This window comes from Puma concolor, chromosome D3 (genome assembly GCF_028749965.1).
Source record: "Puma concolor isolate L17-30 chromosome D3, mPumCon1.1.hap2, whole genome shotgun sequence".
Classification (NCBI taxonomy): Eukaryota; Metazoa; Chordata; class Mammalia; order Carnivora; family Felidae; genus Puma; species Puma concolor.
Window position 1 is genome coordinate 8,152,866 of NC_141678.1, and position 27,814 is coordinate 8,180,679.

At 49.1% G+C, this 27,814-nt stretch overlaps 1 protein-coding gene across 4 annotated transcripts in view; it reads left to right on the plus strand.

Moving 5' to 3' along the window:
• The first annotated feature begins 3,071 nt into the window (after positions 1-3,071).
• Positions 3,072-27,814, plus strand: part of CAMKK2 (calcium/calmodulin dependent protein kinase kinase 2) — a 47,675-nt gene continuing 22,932 nt past the window's right edge. For 2 of the 4 annotated variants that reach the window (XM_086681647.1, XM_086681650.1), the window contains exons 1-7: positions 3,073-3,215; positions 18,185-18,678; positions 22,752-22,799; positions 23,500-23,553; positions 24,280-24,331; positions 24,689-24,822; positions 27,360-27,396. In XM_086681647.1, the coding sequence (XP_086537773.1) occupies positions 18,226-18,678; positions 22,752-22,799; positions 23,500-23,553; positions 24,280-24,331; positions 24,689-24,822; positions 27,360-27,396 (778 nt within the window). In that variant the 5' untranslated portion in view covers positions 3,073-3,215; positions 18,185-18,225. Of the gene's footprint in view, positions 3,216-18,184; positions 18,679-22,751; positions 22,800-23,499; positions 23,554-24,279; positions 24,332-24,688; positions 24,823-27,359; positions 27,397-27,814 lie in introns of all 4 variants that reach the window. The other 2 variants (XM_086681648.1, XM_086681649.1) reach the window with 2 other exon arrangements.

A 27,814-nucleotide genomic window follows, 5' to 3' on the forward strand; every position in this document is an offset into this window, starting at 1 on the left:
GAGAGAGAAAGAGGGAGAAGGAGAGAGAGAGAGAGAGAGAGGGAGAGAAAGAGGGAGAAAGAGAGAGAGAGAGAGAGAGAGAGAGAGAATCTTAAGCGGGTTCTATGCTTAGCATGGAGCCTGATGCAGGGCTCGATCCCACGACCTTGGGATCATGACCTGAGCTAAAATCAAGAGTTGGATGCTTGACTGACTAAGCAACCCAGATGCCCCAAGCAAAGCCAATTTTTATTTTCATATCTCTAAGAAGAAAATGGTTTCCTTCAGTGGGATGATTCCTATCATAAGAAAGGCCAAATGTCAATGAAAGGCAATTATGATGTTCCCTGCTTTTTTCTAATTCACTTCAATAAGGAAGGCACATAATTGATGGGGTTTTAAGCTCTGTACTAAGTATATTAATAGTTAGCACCTCTGTGCACATACGTGCCAGGCACCAAGCTGTTATCTTCACACACGTAATTGTATTTAAACTGAACCTGTGAACTAGGTTTGTTATCTCCCTTTGACAGCTGATGAAACCGAAATCCCTTGTCCAAGACCATAGACCTGGTAACTAGCAAAGTTGGGATTTGAGCTACATCTGTTTTGACTCCAAAGTCACTGCTTTCAACCACAATGCTAAAGGTAAACAAATGTTTCAGATGCGGTACTCATCTGTCCTCCAGGAATTTATAGCTCTCTTGGCAAGTCTGAACCCATTAGTGAAAAGGAAGGAATAGAGACAACCTGGTGGCCGAGCATCCATTACGTGGTATAGTCCTTGCCACAGGAGGTCAGAGAGGGGAGAGATCAAGGAGGGCCTGGGTCATAACATTTCAGGAACTTCTTGCAGAAAGTAGTGGATCTTGGGCTAGAGTTTGGATTTGAATGGGCACTTTCTTGCCTGTCTCACATAACTGGCTTCTTGCTTTATACAGCTGTATGTATATCTAAGTTTCTGCCTGTTAGTTATAGTGTTCTAATAAGACATAGATGATTTAGTAACATGATATAAACATACAGAATTGTATATTTTAACAAGTAGCAGGTACAGACATCAACCAATATCTATTTTGGTTTCTTTAGTAAAGCAGGGGTTGCCAAGCTATTGCTCACATGGGTCAAATCTGACATGTCGCCTGTTTTTAGAAGTCCTGCTAGCTGAGATTGGTTGAAACATTTTTAAATGGTTGAAGAGAAATCAAAACAATAATATTTTGTGACATGGGAAAATGAAATACAATTTAACTTTGAGTGTCTGTAAATAAGAGTTTTATTGGAACACAGCCACACCCATTCATTTATTTTTGTCTATGGCTGCTAGAATGGCAGAGTGAGAAGTTGTCACAGAGACCACATGGCCTGAAAGCCAAAAATATTTACTATCTGGCCCTTTACAAAAAAAGTTTGCTGACCCCTGACATAGAGTCAGATATGTTCAAAATGCTCCCTAATACATATTTTGGGGGAGAATATAGCAAACTATAGAAAAATAAAGAACTATGCATCCACCACTCAGAACTGACTTAACATTTTACCATTTGCTTCAAATACATTCATAAGTGAAAGGCACAAAACTGTCTGGGTTGCTTGTCTCTATTCTCTGTCCCTACTCCCATCTTTGTAGCAGATTGTCATGAATTTAATTTACAGCCAATCCCTATTAACCTTTTTAAAAAACACTTATGTGTAAGCATGTGTCCATGAACAAGATAGACTATGTGGGGGTTTTAAATACAAACTGTACCTCATACTGTATTCTGCAACTTGCTCCTTTACACAGCATTCTGGTTTGATCTTCCCATATGTGTGCAAATAGATGTAATGTACTCCTTTGAACTATTGACAGTATCCCATCAAACGGCCATAACACGTTTGTTTTGTTTATCCATTCCCCTGATGAACATTTAGGAAGGCTATTTCCGGGTTTTCACTATTACCACAAAAGCATGAGACCTGGTGAATATCAGAAAGGGTGTACATCTTATCCAAAAGCTCTGAATTGTCTATGAGGGCTCCTGTAGCATGGAAATACCAGAGGACCTCAACAGAAATCCACCCAGTTGACAACAGGACTTTGAACCTTTAATTACTTTGGCCTTTGACTCCCCTCTGGACTTGATTCCCTTTTGGCTTCTTGGCAGGGTCAGGGAAGACATCCCTTGGGTAACTTTTGGTTCAGGACTGGGTTTCAAAACCATCTAAGGCCGGCAGGTCAGGTAACCCTTGAGGTCTTCTCTCTCCCTCCCCCTGCAGTGCTGTTTAGTCCCAGATGGGGGACTAAACACACTCTTAAGGCTCCAGCAAAGTACGGCACCCAAAGGGGTAGACTGTGAAGAATATGATGTATCTCACAAAAAGCATCTAAGTAGTTTTGGGGGAAAGCTAGAACTTCATTGGGTTTGGAGTAGTTTGGTACATCCGGTGGAGTGGGGGTGGGAAAGGAACAGTGTTCCCCAGCCTTTAGGGCAGGCCCCGAGCGGTGGTCAGTGGAGAGGCGGGTGAGGAAGGGGGTTCCCCGAATGAGCGGTGACCCGAATCAGGCCGCATCCACCTCCCGGCAGCTGGTGCAGAGGCAGCAGCCCCGGGACGGAAGCCAGGCCGCGAGGCGGGACCCTGGTTGTCCCGCGGGCTTGGGGAACTTTCCACGACTCAGCCGCCGCCCTGCAGTCCCCGCGTCTGGCCAAACAATGCGAGCGCTGCCCGCGCGTCCGGCCTGCCCTAGGGTGCCGCAGCCGCCGCGGAGAGAACGGGCGTAGGGGCGCGCCGCGGGCGGGGGCAAAGTTGCCGCGCAGCCTCTCGCGCTCGGACGCCCGGCAGGTCTCTCCCCTCCTCGCGGGTCCGCGGCCTCCTTCCACCGCTCCCGGCCCCGCCTCACTTCCCCTCGCCGCCGCCTCCTCCCCTTTCTTCTCCTTCTCCCTCCCCCCCCCCCCCCGCCAGCCTTGCCACTACTTTCGTCTCAGCCGGCTCCCACCTCCCCGCCCTCACCCGAGCGGGGCCGAGCCGGCGGGGGCGCGCCGAGGGCGGCTCCGCGCCCTGGTTTCCAGCGGCCGCGGCCAATCTCCGCGCAGCCCGCGGCGGCGTCGCGCTCCAGCCGGGACCGGGCGGCTCCTCCCGTCCCCGCCCCCTGCGCGCCCGCCGGGGCCGCGGAGTGGAGCGCGTGGCCGCGCCGAGACCAGCGGAGCCGAGCCGGGGGCGCAGAGCGCGGGAGGCGGCGGCGGCGCGGAGCCCAGGTGAGCTGACGGGAGCGGGGCCGCGGGTCGGGGCCGCAGCGCCGCAGTCCCGGGCGCCCTCGCCTCCTAGGGGCTGGGGGCCGCTGCCGGGATTGCAGACAAAGCCCAGAGGCCGGCCCCAGGTTCCCTCCACCGAAAGGACCCCACGTGCGCCGCCCCACGCCCCGCCACGTGGGGGGACCCGGTCCCCCGGCGCCCCTTCCCCCCGCGTCCTCGGGGCGCCCGGAGCCTCGGGGTAGCCTCCTCGGCTGGGCCGCGCCCGGCTGGGGGTGGCAGGGGCGGTCCCGGAGTTTGGAACCCGTGTATCACCCGCGGCCGGGGCCGTCAAGGATCTTGGAGGCGGCCTAGGCCCACCCCCTCGCGTTTGACAGGTGTGGAAAGCTACAGAGCGCAGGAGAGCAGAGGGCCAACGGACTTTGAGCACCCCACCCCCGCACCCCCCTTGTCTTGGGGGCCAGCCCAGGCCCTGGTAGGTTGGACACCAGGCGGCAGGACCCTGGATCAGCAGTTGCGGGGCCTGGGGACCTTTGCCTCTCTTAGTCGGCCCTTTGCCTCCGCCCTCCGGAACCGCGCTGGCTCGGTCCTTTTGACCTAAATTTACCTCGGGACCGCAGCACTCAGTGAGTGCAGAGAGGTGCCTTCACCGGCACCCTCTGCTTGACTCCTGGGGACGCGGGGAATCTGGGCCCAGCCCCGCTTAGCATTGGGTCTTGGTTCCTGGAGCTCTTGCAGGCTCCCCCACTCTCTGCACTGCCCAGTTTGGGAAGCGGGGTGTTTTCACAGCTCTGCCAGCCGCTCTGCTGCTTGCACTTGGCGCTGAGGAGGTTGCACCTTATCCCCTCCTGTCTCCCCCAGAAGGTTGGTCGGAGAGGGATGGCATCCGTGTGGCGGGGAGCTCAGAGAGGGCTCGCTGGCCTGGCGTGGGACTTCTAGTGTCCACTTCCTTAGGGGCAACTTTTATCTTCCTCACTCTGGGAGTCCCCACAGCCCTAGAGATAGAAACTTCACGTGCCCTAGAGTGGTACTGTCGTTTACCACATCCCCTCCCCTGGCTCTGCCCCCACGGGGTGAGGGAAGAGAGAGTTCTCCATCCCCATAGGCTCCCTTGTTCTCAGGGGGAGGTAGGGCAACCTGGGGAGGGCTTTGGGGACGTTAGCCCCCCTCCTCTCAAACCACCCCACAGAAACATGCAATTTAAGAATTAACTGGGTGCATGCTATGCAAATACAGCTTCATGGTGAGCCTTCAAATCTCCTTCCAGATTGCTCATCATAAACCCTTCTGACATAGGAAAACAGCTACTGGTAGTGAGAGCACAGTGTATTTTTGTAATAAAAAGTAATAGCCATCATTTGATGAGTCCCTAAATACTGTGCTGTGTGTTACATGCATCCTCTCATTTCCTACCAACATCCTAGAGGAAGAGATTTTTTATTCCCATTGTAGAGATGAGGAGATTGAGGGTGGAAACAATCCTGCAGCATTGCTGGGAGTTAGCCTCATTTTATAGAGGGGTCAGAGGGGTTAAGTAACTGGCCCTGGGGGTCACACAGCCAACCCGGGTATGTCAGGCCCTAGAGCCCGCTCGTTTTAGAGCAGAGTCCCTTGCAGAGTCCCCCAGCTTTTTGAGAGGCCCAGAATTGTTTACTAAACCAGTCTATGTGGACACAGATCTAAGCAGGCATGGTGCTGACTGGGCTTGCCCTTGCTCCCAAGTTGTGAGTGGGCCAGAAGGCAAACATATTCCTAATACCTTTGTTCCCATCGGGGTGGTCCTACCTTCCTGGCAAGAGTTTGGAAAAGTGTCTGGTGACTTTGGTTGTCAAAATGATGCTGAGCACTTCTGGCTTTGGTAGGTGGGAGCCAGGGATTCAAAATGTCCGGCAAGCAGGCCAGATCCATGCCAGGCGTAAAGAATTGTCCTGCCCTGAATGCCAGGAGCATCCCTGTTGAGAATCACCAGGAGGAATAAGTGTGGTGGCAATGAAGGAAGCAGATGGCAATGGAGGTTCTGGTGAAATCTCTTCTGGCTGGTATGAATCCAGGAGGCTCCCAGAAAGAGGTGTCCTTTGTGCTCAGCCTTGAGGGATGGGCTTAAAAACAAACAAACAAACAAACAAACAAAAAAACAGATTGGATGGGAGTTGGAGGGGAGGGATCTCACCTAGCAGAGGGAACTTTCTGCAGTAACCCAGAGTTCTCTCCTTGAGAATGTCAACTTGGAACCAAGATGAGCTACAAGGTGGGGAGACAGTACTCTCAGGAAGGGATGGACGGGGTGGGGCAGGCCAGGCCTATTTTGGCTCAGATTTTAACATGGGTCACAGAGTCGTCCTCACCCCATCATGAACCCATTTAATGGAAGGGCTCAGAGAGACGAAATACTGTAACTTGGTTAGGGTCACTTAGAACCTTCCTCTCCCCAGCGGGCTGCCTCCCAGTGGCTATGGGAAGCAGAGAGCTCCCATATCCTTTCCCAATCCTGGAGACTTGGGACAAATGCTGTTTCAGATTTTCCTTTGGGTCAGAGGGCCTTGTGTTGCTATTTTCCCCTAGATGTTTTGCTTTTCCAGTTAGCTCCTCCCCCTTGGGTTACAGGCCCCGGGTGTGGGGTTCAGGCATGCCTGGCTCCACGGTGCTGCAACGGCCTTCTCCCTCATTTCTGGTCTTCTTTCCTGGAAGTTAAGGAAATTGCGTCTCTGTTTTGGAATGGCCTTTTTTTCTTTCAGGCTGTGCTTGTCGCCTTCTTGGCCTGTTAATAATAGGAGACCTTTTGTGTCTGGCTTCTTTTTCGTGGAACATAATGTTTTCAAGGTTCATCCATGCTGTAGACTCTGTCAGTACTTCCTTTCTATGGCTGAGTAATATTCCCTTGTATGGATAGACCCCATTTTGTTTATCCTTTCATCGGTTGGTGGATATTTGGGTTGTTTCCAACACAAGGGTTTCTTAAGGCCACTTTGTGCATTCCTCTGCCTTCTCAGCCCCCAATTAATAAACCTCTGGGCATAAGACATTATTGTGTCTCTCTGTTTGCAGGAAGAGGGTCATGGAAGGAAGGGTTTCTGAAATCAGTTGGGGAACAGCTTCCTGGAATAGGGTTTTCAGAACTCCCTGCGTCTCGCTCGCCCCCCTCCACAAGAATCCTGCTTCCTCCCAGAGCTCAGTGCCTCCAGGGTCAGTGCACAGGTGTGACACATGTGATCTTAAGGGAGAGTGTGGATTTCATTCAGTTCCATTCTCTTCAGTCGCGATGATTTGTTAAATGTAGGTCCCCATGTCATCTTATTGGTATGTATTTTGTGAGACTTTTTCTAGGTAAGGGAATCCACAAAGCAGAGAAAGCCTCACCAGACAGATGGAGCCCTAACCCTGTGGCCGGGCATGGAGTCAGCTCAGTCTCCCGACAGCTTGGCCAGAAATGCCCACCACGGAAATTGGAAATCTAGCAAAAACCAAGCTGGGAGGAAGCCCAGAAAAGACTAGCCCCTCAGCCCTTCCCTGTTTGATAGCTGAGTAGGAGTGCCAAGAGGAGGAGAGAACACTGTCTTTGGGGGGGTTAACTGTGAGCTGGCTTTCACACAGAAGATGGACACCATAGCTACCCTCTAGCTAGGTCACAGCGGCTCCATTTTACAGATGAGAAAATCAAGGCCCAAGCCCCTGGGATCTGTATAGTTAGTTTCCTGACATACCTTTTAATATAATATGCTGGCGGATGATGCCCATTTTCTTATGGAAGGGAATCCCCCTTTTCCAGGAGGGTATGGTTTTGCTCTCTGAAAAAATAAGGTTTTAAGTGATTATTTTTTCTTTCTTCCCTGATTGGATCCCTTCCTCAACACAACCCAAATCTGGCATATTTCAAAGGAGGTGGGTGCCGTTGCTCCTCTGAAGATCTCTGGCTCCGGCATTCCTTGCTGGGGATGTTAGTGACCAAAATGGGGAAGGAGTGATTTCAGGCGTCAGTGTTTTCCATTTCTGTCGTGTTGGTAGTGGTGCTGCTGAACTTTTTTCTTCAATTATGAAACATGTTAAGCATAGAGAAAAGCCAAGTTTTGTTTTGTTTTGTGTTTTTGACTGCCTCGTGTTTTTGGAAGGCTGGATGGAAACAGGGCAGAGCAGGGCGCCGCGTTTCACTTAGCGCTGGCTCTGGAACTTTGATGATATTTCACTGAACTGAACCTACACTTTTGGGGGAGGGGGGTTGGTGACAAGCCCTGTCCTCGGAGCTGACGGACGCTGGGACTTGGTTGGTCCCTGTCCCCAGAGAGCTCCCAGGTGAGTGATCTGTGAACTCTCTGAGAGTGCTTTGGAAAAGATAAATAATTCTAGCATTTTCCCTTTTGAAAAGGAGAGCAAGAAAATTCCAAGAGTCTGTTGTACCCCCACCCCCACCCCATCCTGAAAGCTGCTGAGCAACTATTTTTATGTTGTCTCTTTTTATCCTGTTGGCTTCTGTAAATAGTTGAGAGATGGCAGTTGCAGAGATAAAAATGCTAATTCCAACCTGGAGAGGAGAGAGGATGGTCCCCCAAGAAAATGCCCCCTCATCCCTCCCCAGGCCAAGGCCTTGCCCCTCTGCCTACTAGGGCATGAGGTAGAAGGTGAGTGGATGGGGGAAGGGGCATCATGGGTGGTGCTAGAGATAAGCCTCGGCTAGAGTAGTTTAAATGGAGAACTAGTGGCTTGGGTGGGGGCAGGGTGTGGAAGAAAGAACACCTCCCTCATGGGTTTTTAAAGGTGCATTGGGATTTTGCCTTTGAGGCTTCTGATGGAAAGAGAGTTTATTTAGGTTCATCCCAGACAATTCCCCTGTCTTCTGTGTCCAGGTGTGGGGGACAGGGTTGGTCCCTCAGAGGCAGAGCCAGCTCCCAGCCCCTCCTTGCCCCTACTAGCTGGGGTTGCTTTGTGCTGGAGGCTGCGGAGGGAGGGAACTAGATTTAGCATCACCTCCAAACAGCAGGGAAGAGGGAGGGAGGGAGGAGCCCTGTGGGTGGGCAAGGCAGGGGTGCTTGTGGGTTCTGAGCTGGCCCCTTCTATCTCCTGCTTGCCAAGCTGCAGAATGTTGGAGTCCAGGTCTTTTTCTTTTCATTACAAACTGAAATTCCAGTTGTTCCCCTGTCTCTTCCTTTGGTTCAGTGAAAGATGCAGTAGGAGAGGAGGAAAGAAGTAAATGGCTCTTACCTCCCTTTGCCAAATACCCCCAACACCCACTCCACACTCACCCACCCAGTCGCCCTTCCTGGCTCTTCAAGGTGGGGACCACCAGTGTGCACCTGGCTGTGTGATCCCAGCCACTCTCCACGACACTCTCTTATCCACCAATCAGTAGCCTCAAAGGAAGACACCTGAGCTTCTTGCTCTGTAAGCATCCTGGCCCCCAGGGCACATGGGGCTGCAGGGGTCAGGACTCCTGGTTTTCTAGCCCTGGAGACCTGCTGGGCTGCCTCGTGGAGGTCGCCTCACCTCCCTGGGTCCGAGGGACTCCATCTGCAGCCCTTCATGCTGATGATGAAAGCCTTGGGAGTGTGCACAAATTGTTTTGACATACGTAAGCAAGGACGCAAAGTTGTATGCACACTTTAATTTACATCTTGCAAAAAGTGATGTATGTGGACAAGAGTTAGAGGAGAAGATGAAAAGAATAAAGTCAGCATGGTGGGATTAGAGATAAAAATTTTTGTTTTAATATAAATTCAGGCCAGTTGAGGGGCTTGAACTTGCTAGCCGTAGAATGCTTTCTTGGCAATAGCCTCAGTGTAGGGAGCATTTGCTGTGTGCAGGAGAAGGGATGTGCACTTGATCACCATGCCCCACCTCTCCAGGAGCCTCTGGTTTCACACCTGTGCTTTCCCAAAGCACTGTTTGATTGTGGGCAAGTCACTTGGACTCTGCCTCAGTTTCCTCACCAGTGAAATAAGCATGATACCTTGACATGACTCCTAATGTTGTTGTGACAGTTAGATGACGTGATACATGCAAAGTGCTCAGAATAGTGCCTGCCACTTGGCAAGCACTACAGGTGGCTGGCTCCCATCTAAAGCTACCATGGCCGCTGCTACAGTGATACCTTTCTTGTACTGAAGGTGCTGGTCACTTTCTTTCCTTTGCTCTGTCCTATTTATCGGCCCTTCCTTTCCCCATCCTTGATTTTTTTATTTAAGGTTAGAGAGAGAAAAAAAAGACTTTGGAAGTTCTGGTTTCTGCCTGACTGTCAAGTTGAAGGCTATCTGGGTTACCAGGGAACCTACAGCTGCCTGGTGGTTTGGCCTGGTTGAGAGCCTTAAGGTGTAGGCAACTGTTGATCTGTCAAGAAGCTTAGTGGGGAAGCTTTTCTGTCAATCAGCTCTGGGTTGTCTATCAGTCAAGACCCTTGGTTGTAAGTGACAGAAGACCAATCACAAACTAACAAGCAAGAATAGGTATTGGCTCATGTAGTTAAAAGCTTCTGGTATCTATGGACTTCAGGCATGGCTGGATCCAGGTACCCATACAATGTCTCCAGCTTCAGTTCTTCTCTGTCACCTCTCTTCTCTCTCTGTTGACTTTATTCTAAGCCAGGGTTCTCCCCAGTCCCTGATAACTCTAGAAATCCATCCTTCTTGCTCCAAGTACCATAGAAAGAGACATTTGCAATACTTTGCCAAACCCTAGAATAAGACTTGGTAGTCTGACTTTAGTCACACACCTACTCTTGAATCAAATCACTTGACCAGAGAAATTCACACCTGATTGAGCAGACTTAAGTTATATGGGAACCCCTGAAGTTGATGGTACAGACAGCTACATGGAATCACCTTTCACAAGACAGAGTGGTTTCCCAGATGTAAATCGGGCTGCTGCTATGAACTAAAGGAACATAGATAGATTGAAGGCCAAGTAAAGAAAACTTCTGAGCAGACTTGGGATGAGTGATACAAGCAACGGCCTCTAGCCAATATTTACTATATTTACTAGCCAATATTTACTGAGTGCCAACAGTGTTCTGGAAAGTTCTAGGTCCTAGAGTTGAGGCGTAAACAAGAAAGGCAAAGCCTTGGCACTTAGAAGTTAAGTCAGGTTGCTATCTCCATTCCCAAATCCTATGCATTTCTTTTCTGATCACCCTAAGACCCCATGTCTTTGTACCCCTCTCGAGCAGGTGGAGGTTTTGGAAGTCAGAGGAATGGGCTGTCTGCTCCCTTTGTTAGAGATTTTGCTCAGCCTGGACTTTATTCAGGATGCAACATGTGGACATTGCAGGGCTGTACTTGCAATTTTTAGCCCCTTCTTGAAAAACTCAGACCAATTTTAGCTTTTCCTGGAACCACCGCTTAACTTTGGGCAAATCAGTAAATCTTTCTGGACGTTCATTTTCTCATTGGTGAAATGAAATGGTTGGAGCAGGTGACCACCGATGTGTGCCCTAATTTAGCGCTGTCATCTGATGCATCTCCAAGCAGGGCCTGTAGGGGTGAGATGTGGAAAAGGGGGAGGGGGCGTGTGACAGGCACTCAGCCTGTCCTGGGTGTTGAGGAGGCAAGGGGAAGTGGTGAGGACTGACCTTATCTCCTGTCCAAAGCTGCAGTGGGTTGTTGCCAGGAGAGAATATGGACCCAGTGCTATCAGAATGTCCAGTACTTTAAGAGACTCTGGAAATTATGACTTTTATCTGAAATGTGCCGGCTTTGAAATGTTGACATCTCATTCAAATAGTTTTAGACACAAGGTAGGCCAAGCAAAATAGGTTGGTGGCCAGATGTCACCCGAGAGTCACCATTTGCCACCTCTTTGCTCTAAGGACTGTGATGGGCACCGGGTCTGTGCACGCTAACACCAGCATTATCCTTCCTGCCGTCTGCCAAGGGAGGGCCTTTGTCTTCTGGGGAGACAGTTTTAGTGCTTCCAAACTAAGGAGTGCTGAGGGAGATACATTGCTAAGAGTCGGTGTCACCGAATTGATAAGACTGTTTGGCTGGGCCAAGGCCCGAATCTGGAATATTCCTGCTGGCATCAAACCTTAGCGCTGTGTTGGCCAGTCCAGCTGAGCCTCCCAGGTCTCGCGCTCGTGCGCTGGGAAACTCTTCTGAATCCGTGGCCTCTGAGGCAGTGGGCTTCCCTGGGTAGGTGGGAGCTGCCTTAGTTGGCTAGGGCTGCTGTGAGGGAGGATACAGCCTAGGGGGCTTCAAAAGCAGAACTGCATTGTGTCACAGTTCTGGAGGGCAGAAGTCCTAGATCAAGGTGCTGCGAGGGAGAATCTGTTCATGTCTCTCTCTGGTGGCTTGCTGGTGATCTTTGGCCTTCCTTGGCTTGAACATGCGTCCGCCTTCATGTTCTCATGGGGTTCTCCCCTGTGTGGCCCTAGGTCCAAATTCTCCCCTTTTTATAAGGACACTGGTTATATTCGAGTAGGACCCACCCTAGTGACCTCATTTTGACTTGATAACCTTTGTGAAGACCCTGTCTCCAAATTAAGTTACATTCTGAGGTCCTGGGGTTAGAACTCCAGCATATCTTTTTTGAGGGGCACAGTTCAGTCTATAACAGGTGCCTAATGGGGTCCCTGTGACCTTGCCCTGGGCTGCCCTTTGTGTTCTCCATCAGCTTCCTATAAAGTTCTTGTCTCCAGCCCCTCCAGCTTCCTTTCCACAGCCCCTGCACACACTCGCACTCACACTCATGCTCACACCGGCCTCCAGTTCCAGGAGGGGTGGGGTGGTGTTTCTGTTCCTCAGCCCTCCCACGCCTTTACTGCCTTGGGGACTTCTCAGAGCTCACTCCTCCTGGAGCAAGTTCCTGCCCCCTCACCACCTACTCACCCTGTGGGTCTCAGCCTAAATATAATTTCCCCAAGCAAGGCCTTCCTTGACCTGCCCCCCATTCTGATCTGTTCTCTTTTGTCTTGGTTTCTCCCCGCTTGTACTTATACAGTCATTTGTGCTTTTAAGAAATCACATCTGTTTTGTTTATCCACCGCATAGTAGGTCCTCAGTAATTACTTGAAAGAACAAATGGGTGAGGGAATTTCCTTTAGGACCTCCCTGGGCCTCAGCTTCCCCACGTAAGAGAGGAGGTGGCTGGCCAAGCCTGTTATCTCAGGGAGGACATCATTGCTGGCCTTGGCCAAGGCATCCTTACAGCTATTTGGGGCCCCCATGTTGTCCCATGGTGCCTGGAACCATGTAGGCTGTGTCTCAGGTTGGGGCACACGTCCCTGGCACACTGGCTACTTGCTATCCCAGGCTCTGTGGTGGCTCTGTATTTGGTGAGCGGGCGCAGGTTGGAAACGACCCCCAGGAAATGAGAGCACGCTTCCAAGAGGCCAGGGCCACTGGGCTTCCTGGCAGAGGAAGCAGTGCTTCCCTTCACCCTGGCCCGGAGCCTGGTCCATCTGCTTCGGGAAGGGGCTGGTGGCTCTGAGTCACCCTGTGAGAGGTGGGGGAGCTTGCCACCGCCAGCCCTGGGGAGATGGGGAGGCCTTCGAGGGCAGGGAGAGAGGACCCAGGTTTGGAGCCGGAGGCTCCAGGGAGAGGACTTTTAGCATTTAGTCAAACCCAAGGAGCTTTGCGGAAAGGTCCTCTTATTCTGCTCCCTCCCACCCCCAAATACCTTGCTTAGCAGTCCCTCCCTGGCAGGGAGCCTGGGGGGATCAAATGAACCAGGCTGAGCCCTGCTTGGTGTAAGGTAAATGCTCAGTTGGATGTTAGCTATTGCTGTTGTTATGCAAACCATTGTCTTTGTATGATTTTTTTCTCCTGGGCAGAGTGTTTTTTTTTTTTTTTAAGTTTATTTATTTATTTTGAGAGAGAAAGAGACAGCACAAGCAGGTGAGGGGGGGCAGAGAGGAGCGAAAGAATCCCAAGCAGTCTCTGCACCATCAGCAAAGAGCCCGAGGCAGGGCTCTAACTCACAAACTGTGAGATCGTGACCTGAGCTGAAATCGAGAGTGGGTTGCTTAACCAAGTGAGGCACCCAGGCTCCGCTGCCCTGGGCAGAGTGTTGATAGGTTTCATCAGATCCTTATAGAGCCTGTGCCCTTGTAGAATCTGTGTCCCCAAAGCTGGTCAGAGCCAGACTCTAGGGGTCAGTGGTAGAAAATGACCCTCCTCAGGGTGAATGACCGGCTTGCTTATCAGGCCTCGCTGCAGACAGGGGTGGGGGGGGGGTGGGGGGGGTGGGGGGTAGGGGAGGTGGGGGGTGGGGGAGGTGGGGGGTGGGGGGTAGGGGAGGTGGGGGGGTGGGGCTCCAGGTGGCCTCCAGGCCCTGAGGTCTGGGCTCTCCTTCCTGAGACCCAGACACACCTGCCCCTGCAGCACAGAGGCCCCCATCTCCATCTCAGCTGGAACATTTCTCCTCTCCTGCCTCCTCCAGACCTCAAGGGCCAAGGCCCTGGCCAGACGCCAGTTTGTCAAGGAGACTGATTAAAAGCAGCTTTGCTGGGGGCAGATGGCTTGGTGTCCTTGGCCTGAAGTGAAGATCAATAAGCAATTGTTTTTCTCTTGGCAAGAAAAAAATTCTCCATTAACTTTCTTAGGTGCTGCCAGACCAGTTTTCTTTTCAGGAACGCTGCAGTCCTATCAGAGGTGGTTCTGGGAGGGAAGACAGGTCACTGGTGCTGCTCTGCTCCCCTGCCCTGGGAGGGCTGTGGAACCCACACAAGAGCAGGCTGGGTCAATTGGACGTCAGTAGCTCTTAGGAACATTCTGGAACATGGCTGGCAAAACCCAGCCTAGTAGGCATTCAATAGGTAATTGAAAGAATAGCTTTTTGAGCACTTAACCAGGTACCAGACATGATACTGAGTGCTAGCTATTTAATCCTCATGACTAATGGGTTACCTCCCATTTTATAGATAAGAAAACTGAGGCTGAGGTGGGGCTAAGCCATTTGTGTGTGGTGAGCCCAGGCAGTTGAACTTCAAAGGCCCTGCTTTTCTTTTCCTGGGGAATACTCAACAAGCTGGACTGCAGAGAACCTTGAACTTGGGTTGGATTCTTTCACTGATAGGGAAGCCATGGCAGGAACACAGTTAATGATTTCTTTCTCAGACACAGTAAGGATGGGATAGAAGAACAGGAGTGGGACCAGCTGCCCCCTCCCCCTGCCTCAGCCCTCTAGGTTTATTATCCCAACTCCTATCATGGTCACAGCTGTCCTCTTTTAAGAATTCATCTCAGAAGAGTTACTATTTGTCCATGGTACCCAGTGGAAAGTTAGTCCTTCCCACCCTGTCCCCTTGCTTCTGCAAACTAGTCATTTTCTCTTGAGGCCACTGTTAACTGTTTTTGTATATACCTTTCCAGAAATATGCTGTTGCATATACAGTGATTTTCACACGTATGGCCTTTTTCCTGTTACGTCAAAATAGCGGCATACTAATGCTTTGTTTTTTTTTTTCCGTGTAACAGTGCGTCATGGAGTCATATTAGGCTGTGTAGAGTTACCTCTTTTAATTAAAAAACATTTTTTTTAATGTTTATTTTTGAGAGAGAGAGATAGACAAAGTGTGAGTTGGGGAGGGGCAGAGAGAGAGGGAGACACAGAACCAAAGCAGGCTGCAGGCTCTGAGCTGTCAGCATAGAGCCCGATGAGGGGCTTGAACTCACGAACCGTGAGATTATGACCTGAGTCAAAGTTGATGCTTAACCGACTGAGCCACCCAGGTGCCCCAAGAGTCACCTCTTGTAAAATAAACGCATGTTTTCTCTGGGGATACATGTACCTCATCTTTTTTACTCAGTCCCCTGTGGATGGTCATTTCAAATCATACTGCCACAAGAAATCACTTTTTACATGTGTGAGGTTGTCTGTAGGGTAAATACTCAGGTGAGGAATTGCTAAGTCCAAGGTATATTCATTTGGAGTTTTGTTAGATATTGGTGAATTTCCATTTTTTTTTTGTTTATTGTTTATTTTTGAGAGAGTGAGAGAGGGAGTGAGAGGGAGCGAGCTTGGGGGGGGGAGGGGCAGAGGGGAGGAGGACAGTGGATCCAAAGTGGGCCCCACGCTGACAGCAGGGAGCCTGGTGCGATGCGGGGCTCAAACTCCCAAACCCGTGAGATCCTGACCTGAGCCGAAGTTGGATGCTTAACCTACTGAGCCACCCAGGTGCCCTAGTGAATTTCCTTTCATAAGAGTGCCCAATTCATACTCTCTGTAGCCTCACCAAAATAGTGCTATTATTACATTTTTGGTCTTTGCCAATCTGATAGATGGAAAAAGTAGTAATTCCTTATAGTTTTATTATTAAAATTTTTCTTAATTTTGGTAAAATATACATAAAATAAAAATTTACCATTTTAACCATTGTTAGGTGTACAATTCAGTGGCATTAATTACATTCACAGTGTTGAGAGACCATCGCCACTATCTATTTCCAGAACTTTTTCATCACTCCAAACCGAGGCTCTGTACCCCTTAAACAATGACTCCTTGTTCCCCTTTTCCCAGTTCCTGGTAACCTTTATTTTCTGTCTGTATGATTTTGTCTATTTTAGGTACCTCATATAATTGCAGTCATAGAGTATTTGTCTTTTAATATTTGGCGTGTTTCACTTAGCATGTTTTCAGAGTTCACCCATAGGATAGCATGTGTCAGAACTTAATTCCTTTTTACGGCCGAATCATATTCCATTTTATGGATAGAACACATTCTGTTTACCCATTCACAGTAGATGGACACTTGGGTTGTTTCCACCCTTTGACTATTGTGAACAGTGCTGTCATGAGCAAGAGTATATATGTATCTGTTTGGATCCCTCCTCTTAATTCTTCTGGGTATATACCTGGGAGAGGAATTGCTGGATCATATGGTAATTCTACAATTAATGTTTTGAGGACTCATCAAACCATTTCATTGTAGTTTAAATTTGCACTTCTCTTACTATAACTAAGGCTGAGCATCTTGTCATATGATGGGTTTCTTGGTTGATCTTTTACCATGAACTCTGTGTTCATAAATTGTACCTGTGTCTGGGCTGGGCCACTGCAGTGATTTTGTTAATGCTTTTCCCATTGGTCTTTCCCCTGCTCCACAGGGGTAGGGACCCCATCTGCTTGCATTACTGTCCAGATTGCCTGACACAGAAGCTGTTCCATAAATACTTCTTACAGGACTATCGTAAGAGGGCAAGTGGCATTTTTCAGCCTCTCATCCACCTCCTCCGCTCCCATCTACCCCCTCCTCTCTATCCCCTCACTGCCACCCACTGTCATCAAGAGATATCCTTTCATTCATTCATACAATTTCTCTGCTCAGCACCACTGTTTGCCTGACATCTTCGTGATATGGGTGATCGATATGGAGAGCCACCACCATGAGCATCTGCGGATGTGCTCCCTGAATTCTAGTGGCACCTGTGACATTTGTCCAGCAGAATTTGTCAAACACATGAACCAAAGGTTAATATTCTGTCCCGGAGACAGAAGGAATTGACAGTCTAAGGAAGTGTCAACTTTTTTTGTTCACATAATATGAACTTAACCATTTAAAAATGAACACTTCAGTGGTACTTAGAACGTTGACAGTGTTGTACAGGTACCACCTCTGTTTACTTCCAGATCGTGTTCAGCGCCCCAGGAGACCCTATACCCATTTGCAGTCACTCCCGTGCTCCCCAGTACCTCCTCAGTCATAGGCAATCACTAATCTACTTTCTGTTTCTATGGATTTACCTATTCTAGAAATTTCAGATAAAGAGGATTGTACGTATGTGACGTTTGCGGTCTGGCTTCCTTCACTTAGCATGATGTTGTCGAGGTTCATCTAGACTGTAACATGTATGAGTATTTCATTCCTTTTATGGCTGAATCATATTCCATTGTGTGGATAGACCACATCCTGGTTATCCATTCATCTGTTGATGGGCATGTGGTTGTTTTCCCTGTTTGGCTATCATGAATAGAGCTATTTGAGTATTAACCTAGAAACAGAATTGCTGGGTCATTGTGGTAAATGTTTAGTTTTGTGAGGAACCACCAAGCTATTTGGTGTTCTTTTTTTTTTTTTTTTTTTTTTAAACACCCATCGTGGGGCTTGAACTCACAACCTGGAGATCAAGAGGAGCATGCTCTATCACTGAACCAGCCAGGCGCCCTGATCCTAATCTTTTGACTTCATGTTTGCCTTCTGCCTGGCAGGCACCAAATAGCAGCTGAACTAAGACAACATTAGATAATAGATATGTTGAGCCTGGCTCCTCAGACATCGTGAGCTGCCTGGCCCACTCTCTGGGGTGCCTTTCCTTCCTCTGATGTGACCTCTGACCCCTGCTCTTCAGTTGGCCTGAGGCCAGTCCAGACTGGACTCCTGTGCCAGTGGGTTTTGCTTAAACAAATCCTTTTCTTTCTCTCAAGCCTCAGTTTCCCCATTTACAAAATGGGACTGTAATAGCAAACCTAGGGTGCTTTTGAGATTATGCAGGCATGCTGAAGGTGTTTTGTAAACCGTAAAGTGCTGTCTGAATCATCGCCATTGTGAAGTCATACAACCTAGACATGGTCACGAGGAAGTGACCATTTATTTGGCTGGTCCAGCATTTAAAAATATTTGAAATAATTGCTAATTAAAAAAATCAAGAGACCTCACCTGATGTGTAGGTTCAGAGCTTCTCTATCATCAACATCATCATCATCATCATCATCAAAAAGTGGTGGTGGTGGGGGGGGGGGGGTGGGTACTGGCAATTCTAGACCCAGATCCAGTTTAGCAACAATTGGCTTGAGTTGAAAGTAGCTGCCAGCGCTGTAGGGCGCATGCGTCCTCTGTTTTGGGTTTTCTCCTACTTTGTTCCTCCAGGGAGGGTTTGGGATTCTTATGTGTGTGAGGAGGATCTTTTCAAATAAGGAAATGTGGAGTGTGCTCCTCTGTTTAGACTCAGAGATCACATCGCATCATGTTTCGCAAGACGTCTTGAGGATGTCAGCTAGAGGCAGGAACAGACCCCCCAGCGGGGCCGCAGGGGTGCTGACCCTTCCTCTCTCTGCAGGTGGCGCTGCCGCCGGATGGGAGTGCCCGGGCCCGCGCACCATGTCATCATGCGTCTCTAGCCAGCCCAGCAGCGACCGGGCCGCCCTCCAGGATGAGCTGGGGGGCGGGGGCAACAGCGGCAGCGAAGGCCAGAGGCCCTGTGAGGCCCTGCAGGGCCTCTCGTCCCTGAGCATCCGCCTGGGCATGGAGTCCTTCATCGTGGTCACCGAGTGTGAGCCGGGCTGCGCGGTGGACCGCGGCCTGGCCCGGGACCGGCCCCTGGAGGCCGATGGCCAAGAGGTACCCCTCCATGCCTCCGCCTCCGGGTCCCAGGTCCGGCCCCAGCTCTGCGGTCGCAAGCTCTCTCTGCAGGAGCGGTCCCAGCTGGACGCGAATGGACGCTGCGTCCACCCGGCCCTGTCCCACTCGCCCGTGGGCTCCCCGCAGTCGTCGCCGAGGCTGCCCCGGCGGCCCACGGTGGAGTCCCACCACGTCTCCATCACTGGCATGCAGGTGTGTGAGCCGGCCCAGCCGATGGGGGGCCTCCGTTAGGTGGGGCTCCCCTAGAACACTGATTTGAGAGGTGACCCCCCCCTCCCCGTGGAGACCCAGGTGGGGGTGGGAATGAGAGTAGAAGAGAAGGGGGTCAAGAAAGGGTGCATGATGGAGTTGGTTGCCACCATGGGCAACTGGGGCTCCATCTCAGGGGGACCCTGTTAGTGTAGAAAATTCTGTACCTCAGAATTTCTGTATCCTGTTTGAGGGCCAAGGGAGCCGGACCTTTTACACCAGCTCTTGGTGAGAGCTGCTGGGGGGCAGGTGACCTGCCCTGAGAGTGGGCAGAGCAGTGGGGCCACAGAGAGCCTCTAGGGGAGACGGAGGTGCTGGTGGCTGGGAGTTGTGCGGGAGATGGGGGTGGGTGAGAGACCTCACGGCCTAGCAGCAGGGCACCAGGCAGGCGCTGGGCACTGTGTGTGCATGTCTCTTCTGATTCGTATGAAAACTTCTGGGAGTTAGAACTGAGTCCCACTAGGGCTCATCTGGCCCTGTGTGATCTGCTCCTGCTCCTCCTCCCCCTCCCCCCCCCCCCCCCCCCCCCCCCCGCCTTTCTGCTGCGGACTCACAAGGCTCCGTCCACACTGCCTTCTTAGATTCCTCAGGTGTCCACACTCATTCCCTCTGTTAGGCCTTTACCCCTAGTGTCCTCTCTGCTTGGAACCTCCCCGCTCTTTGCAGGGTCATCTGCCTCTGACAGCCAAGTTTCAACTCAGATGTCTCCTCCTCTGAAGGGCCTCTCTGACCACCCTCTGTAAGCAGCCTCAGCCTGCCACCCCTCCCTGCCCTGTCACCCTATTGACATAGCACTCAACACCATCTGATTGTTTGTGTGTCTGTTGAATTGTTTTTGGCCTGTCTCCCCAGCTAGAATGTAAGCTTAGAAGGAACAGTCCCATCCACTGTCATGTTTCCCAGCACCTAGCACAGAACCTGACACATAGTAGGAGCACAAAAATATTTGTTGAAGAAATGATTGAATTTAATTGGGAGAAGTGTGGACATTGAGAATAGCTTCCTAAAGGGGCTGATACTGAACTATATTTTGGGGGCTAGGTAGGACTTTCATAATTGGAGATGGGTACACACAGAGAATTCACTGCAGGGGGGATGCACAGCATGAGCAGAGGCCCAGAGGTAGAAGACAGGATATGGGGGAGAGGGCAGTCAGGGGTTCAGCTAGCTGAAGAATGGGGCCCATGTGTGGAGCACCGTGGCAACAGGGCTAGACAGAGAATTTGGCTTTATTTCAGTTAGAATTGAATCAGCTTAGAGAAACAGAGACCTGCCCCCCTTCACAACAGTGGCTTTAACACAATAGGGCTTGTTTATCATGTAAACTAAATCTGGAGGAGTGGGGACCAGTGTGGTGATTCTGTTGTCCTTAAAACCTTACTGCTGTCACTGTAGCCCTCACAGCTCCAGTCCAGGCAAGAAGAAGGAGCAGAGAAGAGGAAAAGGCATTTGCCTCCTAAGTCTGTCCTTTTTCTTGGAAGCTCTGCCCAACACTTCTGCCTGCCTCCTGCTGGCTGTGTGGCCACCCCTAGCTGTAAGAAAGGCTGGAAAATGTAATTTTCCATCCTGGGCCATTGCCACTAAGCTATCCATTTATAAGGAAGAAAGAGGAGACTGGTATTTGGTGGGCAACTAGGCGACTCTGCCAAGGTCAGAGGAGTGGAGTCAGAACTTGACCTTGGAAGCATCAGGAACTGATATGATCAGAGTGGAATCTAGGAAGAGGAATTCAGCAATATGTAGGGCTTGGATTAGGGGGCAGTGAGACCCCTTAGGACAGCTCTGCAGGGCCCCACTTCTTCTGGTCACATCCCTTCAGGACTCAGGGGGATGAAATCAACACTGGAGAGAAACAGTGCAACCAACGTAGTGAAGGGAGGGTTCTGTGAGCCGTGGAACACTATCCAGCAGATGAAAAGATGCAGGTCTGTGTGTACATTCTGCCCTGGAACTGTCTCCAGTGATGTTGAGTGAGAAAAGAGGTTGAGAAGTGATTTAGTGTGACATCATTTTTGCCTCTCCAAAGCCCTATCCCAAAACAATGCTCTGTATTTTCAACAGGTGCACGTATGCGTGCATTTACATAGAAAAAGGCCTGGAAGTTTATACACCAAACTGACATCAAGGTTTGGGGAAAGGGTTAGAATTGGGGTGGCGGTGGGGTTCAAGGGAAGTGTTGGGCTTATCGGTAACACTTGAAGTTTTATTTTCTATTGTGTTTCTTTTCCCATTTTTACCTCTTTTTTCACTTCACATTTCCCCCCTAACTATATTGAGGTGTAACTGAAGTAAAACAAACCACATATTTCACGTGTACAATATGATCAGTTTTGATATATGCATACGTCTCTAAAAACATCACCCCAGTCAAGATCACAGACATTTCCAGCACACCCGACAACACATCCCTCCCCCCTCTTCCCCTTTCCCAGGTCACCGCTGACCTACTTTTTATCATCATAGATTAGTTTGCAAGTTCAAGAATTTTCTGTAAGTGGAATCATTTAGTATGCACTCTTTTTTTTTTTGGCTTCGCTTCTTTGATGGCATAACAATTTTGAGATTTGTCTTTATTACTGCATGCTTCCTTTTTATTGCTGCCTAGCATTCCATTGTCTGCAATGGACCACTTTTTGTTTATCCAGTTACCTGTCAGTGGACTTTTGGGTTGTTTCCAGTATTTGACTGTTACCAATAAAGCTGTTTCAAACATTTGTATGCAAGTCTGCACAGACACAAGTTTTCACGTCTCTTGGATAAAGTTAGGAGCAGAATGGCTATGTCATAGAGGAGGTGTTTGTTAAGAAACTACCCACTTGCTTTCCAAAGAGGCTGCACCATTTTAACTTCCTACTAGCAGTGTATAAAGGTTCTCCATGCCCTACATTCTGACAACATTTGGTATGGTCAGTCTTGGAGTTTAGCCAATCTAATGGGTATGGTGTTAATTTACATTTCCCCAATGAGTCATGATGTTAAGCCTCTTCTTTTTTTTTGAAAGTCTTTTCATGTGCTTACTGATCATTTGTATATCTTCTTTGGAGAACTGTCTTTTCAAGTCTTTTGCCCATTTTTGTTGTTTTTTAATTAAAATTTTTTTAATGTTTATGAAAAGCATTTTAATGTTTTTAATGTTTATTTGAGAGAGAGAGATAGAGACAGAGCATGAACAGGGGAGGGGCAGAGAGAGAGGGAGACACAGAATCCGAAGCAGGCTCCAGGCTCCGAGCTGTCAGCACAGAGCCCAACATGGGGCTAGAATTCCCAAACAGCAAGATCATGGTCTGAGCTGAAGTCAGCCGCCCAACCGACTGAGTCACGCAGGCACCCCATGCCCATTTTTAAATTAGGGTGTTGTTATTAATGAGTTTTTTGTGCTTTTTGTACAAAAAGAATCTTTGAGAAATTTTGTTAAGAAACCATTCTCTGCCCACAGTCACTCGGATTTTCTCCACTTGTGTTACTCTGTTATATTGGACAACATAGTCCTTATATAGGATTACTTGTTTAATTTAAAATCAACGTTTTAGGAACACCTCTTTAAAAATGTGTATTAAAAGAGTACATAATGTATGATCACATTTTTTTAAATATATATTTTTTAACATTTATTCATTTTTGAGACACCGAGAGAGACAGAGGTTGAGTGACAGAGGGGGCAGAGAGAGAAGGAGACACAGAATCTGAAACAGGCTCCAGGCTCTGAGCTGTCAGCACAGTGCCTGATGCGGGGCTCGAACTCATGGACTGCGAGATCATGACCTGAGCCAAAGTCAGACCCTTAACCGACTGAGCCACTCAGGCTCCCCATATTTTTTACAATGTACAAAATCTGTGTTGTTAAAGGTCAGGGTAGTGGTCACCCTGGAGACGGGCCAGTGTCTGAGAGATGCTTCAGGGGGTCGGGAATATTCTCTTCTTGATTTGGGTCCTGGTTCATGTGTTTGTTTTGTGAAAAATGTATCTAGCTGCAAACTTACAATTCATATTCTGTGTGTTTCTACTTAACATTGCAGGATTGTGTACAGCTGAATCAGTACACACTGAAGGATGAAATTGGAAAGGTAAATATCTGAGCAGCCAGGCTGGTTTTCTGCATCTACCAAGGATGTCTCAGATACGGTGGAGGGAACCTGCTGGAGCTGGGAGCGGGAACGAGTCCTTGGAGGCAAAGTTGTGGGGGAGGGTTTTGTCATCCATCACTGGTCCATCTGGTTTATTTTCTTTTTACATCAAAATATTAATGTGTTTCTACAGAAGCCCAGACAGCTTTAAGGGAATAACATATCACCAACATTAGTGGTGGTGTTTTTTTCTCCCTGAGGTACTCTCGCATCTGTTTTTGCTTTTATTTCAGCCAATGGGCAGTGTTATTGCAGGGGTCAAGAACTCAAATATCAATAGAAAGCAAGTGAGTAATATAAATGAACAAAGCCTGCTAGGTGTAATGTATTAGTGGAGAGTGGAGTGGAGTGGAGAGGACTATGGCAAACTGTTGACATGTGGAGGTGATTATGGGTCCATATGGCCAAATCTTCTGATTTTTTTCAAAAGAAGCTGAGAATCTAGATTTTTATATCTGATCTTTTTGGTTTTAAATGTTGGCAACTCACTCAAACTTTCTAAAAACTGCAGATGCAACAAAATGTAATTGCATAGCAGATTTGGTACATTGGCTGCTGGTTTGCAGCCCCTGTATTAGGGTCCTCATTTTGCAGATCATAACTTCTGGATAGTATGTCATGGGCATCTCCCTTTATCCAGGGCTCCTATGGCGTGGTCAAGTTGGCCTACAATGAAAATGACAATACCTATTATGTAAGTATCCACATCCCCCTCCCCATCCCTGTCCTCGTCCAAAGCAAAACCCTCCTTTCCAGAATTTAGCTTCCTGAAAGATTTTCTTCGCTATTGTCTCATTTTATCCTTAGGTTGTTTCATTTTGTGCCTTAGGAAGGAAGTGATGTTCCCATTATACAGATGGGGAAATGGGGAGGCAAAGTGATCGGCTCAGAAAGAAAATGGATAAATTCAGCAAATGTCTCCTATTCTTACTCTGAGCTACCATTTCTATATCCTTCACAGCACCAAGAACCAGGTGGTAGTGAGGCAAATTGCCCTCGTTTGCCTTTGGAAGTCAGTCCAACTTGGGTTCAAATTCTGGCTCTCCCATTTGCCAGCTGTGTGTCCTTGGCCAAGTGACATCACACCTGAGCCTCAGTTTCCCCATGTGTAAAATAGCCAGTCTCTCGTCCATCACTCCAGCTGACTCATGTCTTGATTTAGTTGTAGCGAGTCCCAAGGCTCATGGTCCCAGTCAGGAAAGCTAACCTGGAGCCTTGGAAGCACTCTTAGGGCTGAGGGAACCCTGGCAGTTCAGTTTCCAGCCTACAGCTGCTTGACCCACTCCAATGACGAGGCGCTCACTACATCGTCCTGAGGCCACCAGGGCACCAAGAGCTTCGGCAGGCCTAGGAGTGGAAGGAGCTCTCTCTCTCCCTTCCTCCCCATTTTAACCGAGATATGGGGTCTTGTCTTCCACAGGCGATGAAGGTGTTGTCGAAAAAGAAGCTGATCCGACAGGCAGGCTTTCCACGTGAGTTTGGTGGGCCAGGCCTTTGTTCTTAGGTGCAGGGCTGGGGCAAGAGAGAAGATCCCATTGAATGGTGTCCCCTACAGAGAGTGCCCAGGTAGATGCCCCAAAGACTCCTGTCACTGGGGCATGGGGCAGGAAGGAGGGTATTAACAGAAGGTTGAACAGGGGGCTGGGTCTCCATCCTCAATGATTTCCAGCAGCAGAGGAGACAGATGACAAGCAGGCTCCTTAAGGCCCCTGGGGACATCAGCCACTCCATCCCTGGCAAACCCCCCCCACCCCCGACTTGGGTTGCCCCCTCTTCAGCTGCCATCTGCAGGGGAAAAGCTGTTTGTCCTGACCCTGTGTCTCCTCCAGGTCGCCCCCCGCCCCGAGGCACCCGGCCAGCTCCGGGAGGCTGCATCCAGCCTAGGGGCCCCATTGAGCAGGTGTACCAGGAAATCGCCATCCTCAAGAAGCTGGACCACCCCAATGTGGTAAAGCTGGTAGAGGTGAGCTGGGGGGCCAGGGAGGAGGGAGGCAGGGGTAGTGATGGTCCAGTCTCGGCTCTGTTATTACCCACATGCCACACCACTAGTTTCTAGGGAGAGCCGCACCACGTTGAACAGCTTATTGCAAGGCTGAGTACTAGTTATTGCTCCCGACTCCTTGACTGCTGTTCTTTCATGTTATTCTCACCCTTTCCTAAGACTATTTATTACTTCCATTTTATAGATAAAGGAATTGAGGGTCACAGGGATACTGAAACTTGCCTGTTACCCATTTCTGTCTCTTTATATATATAGATATAAGATAGATATAGATATAATATATATATTATATCTGTATCTTACACACCTGTATTTCTATCTATATTTATATATGTTATAATATAATATACTATATATATATAAGTATACTGTATATATATATAATATTAGCACAAAAGCAACCCTATACATGTAAACAAATGGATGTGGCTGTGTTCCAATAAAACTTGATTTACAAAAACAGACAGAGGCAGAGGGCCAGATTTGGCTTGCATGCTATATTTGCCATCTTCTGTTCTAGATCAGTAGTTCTCAAAGATTTTGGTCTTAGGATTCCTGTATGTTCTTCAAAATTATTGAAGACCCCCAAAAAAGTTTTGCTTATGTGGGTTGTATTTATTATTATTTGCCACATCAGAATTTAAAACCGAGAAGTTACAGATTATTTATTAATTCATTTAAAAACAACAATAATCCCATTATGTAGCAATATATTTTTATGAAAAGTAACTATATTTTCTGGAAAACTGTGGTGAGAAGAGTGGCATAGTTCTACATTTTTGCAAAGTTTTGTTGTTTATGTGTGGCTTAATAGAAGATGGCTGGATTCTCATATCTGCTTCTGCATTCAGCCTCTTGTGACCTCGCGTGTGATGTGGTTTCTGGTTTCTCTACTAATAGAGAATGAGAGTGGAAAGGGCAAATATCTTAGTTTTAGAGTGAAAATAGTTTTGACCTCATGAACTCTGGGAAAACATCTTGGGGATCCCTAGGAGTCCCCGAGCCACATTTGGAGCACCTCTAGTGTAGATGACAGGACTTATAAGCAGCATGTGATGAAGCATGTAACTGGACACGTGTTTGCAGTGCTTGCGGGAGCATGGAGTGCCATCAGCCAGCCGACCCAAATGGCTGAGGAAGTCTTCTCAAGAGAAGGGATATTTGAGATGGTCCCGGTAGTTCCCTGGATGGAGACAACAGGGAAAGATGGGGAAGGGCATCACAGAGGGAGGAACAACATGTGCAAAGGGCTGGTGGCCTCTATTTGGGGGTATACCCCTGCCTTTGGTGGGTGTGAGGGTTAGCAGCCATGCCTTGACTGGGGCTTGTCAGGTGCAGAGCTCTAGGTAGGCCAGGCCCTGGGTCTGGCTCCTCCCACTGGGTAGGGCTTAGGGCTCCAGGTTGGCTGCCCTGGGCTTCTGCCTAGGGTAAATCTCTTTCTCATCCTGTGGATGTTGGTTGGCTGGGGAAGGTGAGGATGTTGTGGGAAGAGGCGGGAAGACCAGTCCAGCCAAGGAGCCTGCCTTTGTTTCTTCTCAAAGGAGAGAGATGGTGGCTGCAGGCTATCTCCACTTGTCACACTGTCTCACAGTGTCAATTCACTGATGCTTGAGTCACCCATCTTAGAGGAAGCCCAGAGACACCTGTTTAGTGAGTGGCTCTGGGTCCTGACAGGATCTCCCCTCTCCCCAGTGACCTGTGGCATCTGAACTCTTCATCCAAGGCTGTTTGTCAGCCTGTTAGTCTATGCATCAGACATTCTGAGCACCTGCTATGTAACTTTGTCCTGTACAGGGCACCACGGAGGCAAATGAGGTGGATACAGCCCTTTGCAGAGAGGGGGAGATATAGAAATGAATGACGAGATGAAAGCAGGATGGCCATGAGAGGAGGACAGAGAGAATGTGCCATGGATGTTCTGGGCAGGGAGACGTCCTTTTCTGCAGGGGCAGGAGGTCATGGGGGCTCTTCATGGAGGAGTCAGAAGAGCCCAGACAGGATTTGAATTTTCACCCTGTGGATCAGTCCATTGTCTCCTAGGAGAGAGGGGGGATTCTTATTGAAGCTGAGACATTTTCCAGGGGAGAAGTTAAAAACAATTAAAAAAAAAAAAGTAATTTACTACTCCCAACGTGGGGCTCAAACTCATGGTCCCAAGATTAAGAGTTGCATGCTCTACCGACTGACCCAGCCAGGCGCCCCCATTTCCCAGGGGAGGACTTTTTCCTCTCCTTTTTGTAATCTCCTTTCTGGGGGAGGTTTTGGACCCTTGAGGATTGGGCTAGAAGGTGTTTATTTTCCAGATGGCCATTTGGATCGCACACACTGTTTTTTTTCCTGTGCCCTTCATCTAAACCAGGAAAGCCAGTGGAAAGCACAGCCCTTCTGGTGGCAAATGCAGTCCCGTGGCTGCTGCTTCCCCCCTGCTCATATCATTTCCCTCTCTTCCTCTCCCCTGCTCTGTGTTTCCGGCCTGTTCCATGTGGCTGTGCCAATAGGTCCTGGATGACCCCAACGAGGACCATCTGTACATGGGTAAGAGAGCCCTTGCCTTCCTCTGCTCCTGCTCAGGCAGTTGCACCTGCCAAAGCTCAGGGGTCCTCTCGAGCAACCCCTGCCCCTGGCATCTCCCACCAAGGACAGACAGCTTCCCCTTTCCCGCTGAGGCTGGGCCCCACAGTGAGCCACAGAGTGAGGCTGCTGCCTTACTTTGAAGCAGGAGGTAGAAGGGAGTGCTTGCTGGGACTTTATGGGGCGGGGGGCTGTTTATTCATTTGCAAATATTTATTGAGCACCTGCTAATGCTGGGCAGGTTCAAGGCACTAAGGATGCATTGGTGAGTGAGAAAGTTGAGGCTTCTGCTCTTTAGAAGCTGACATTTTAGTCAGGGAAGACAGATAGTCAACAACTAAATAAACCAGTTAACTTCAGGTAGATCCTCTGAAGAAGGTTA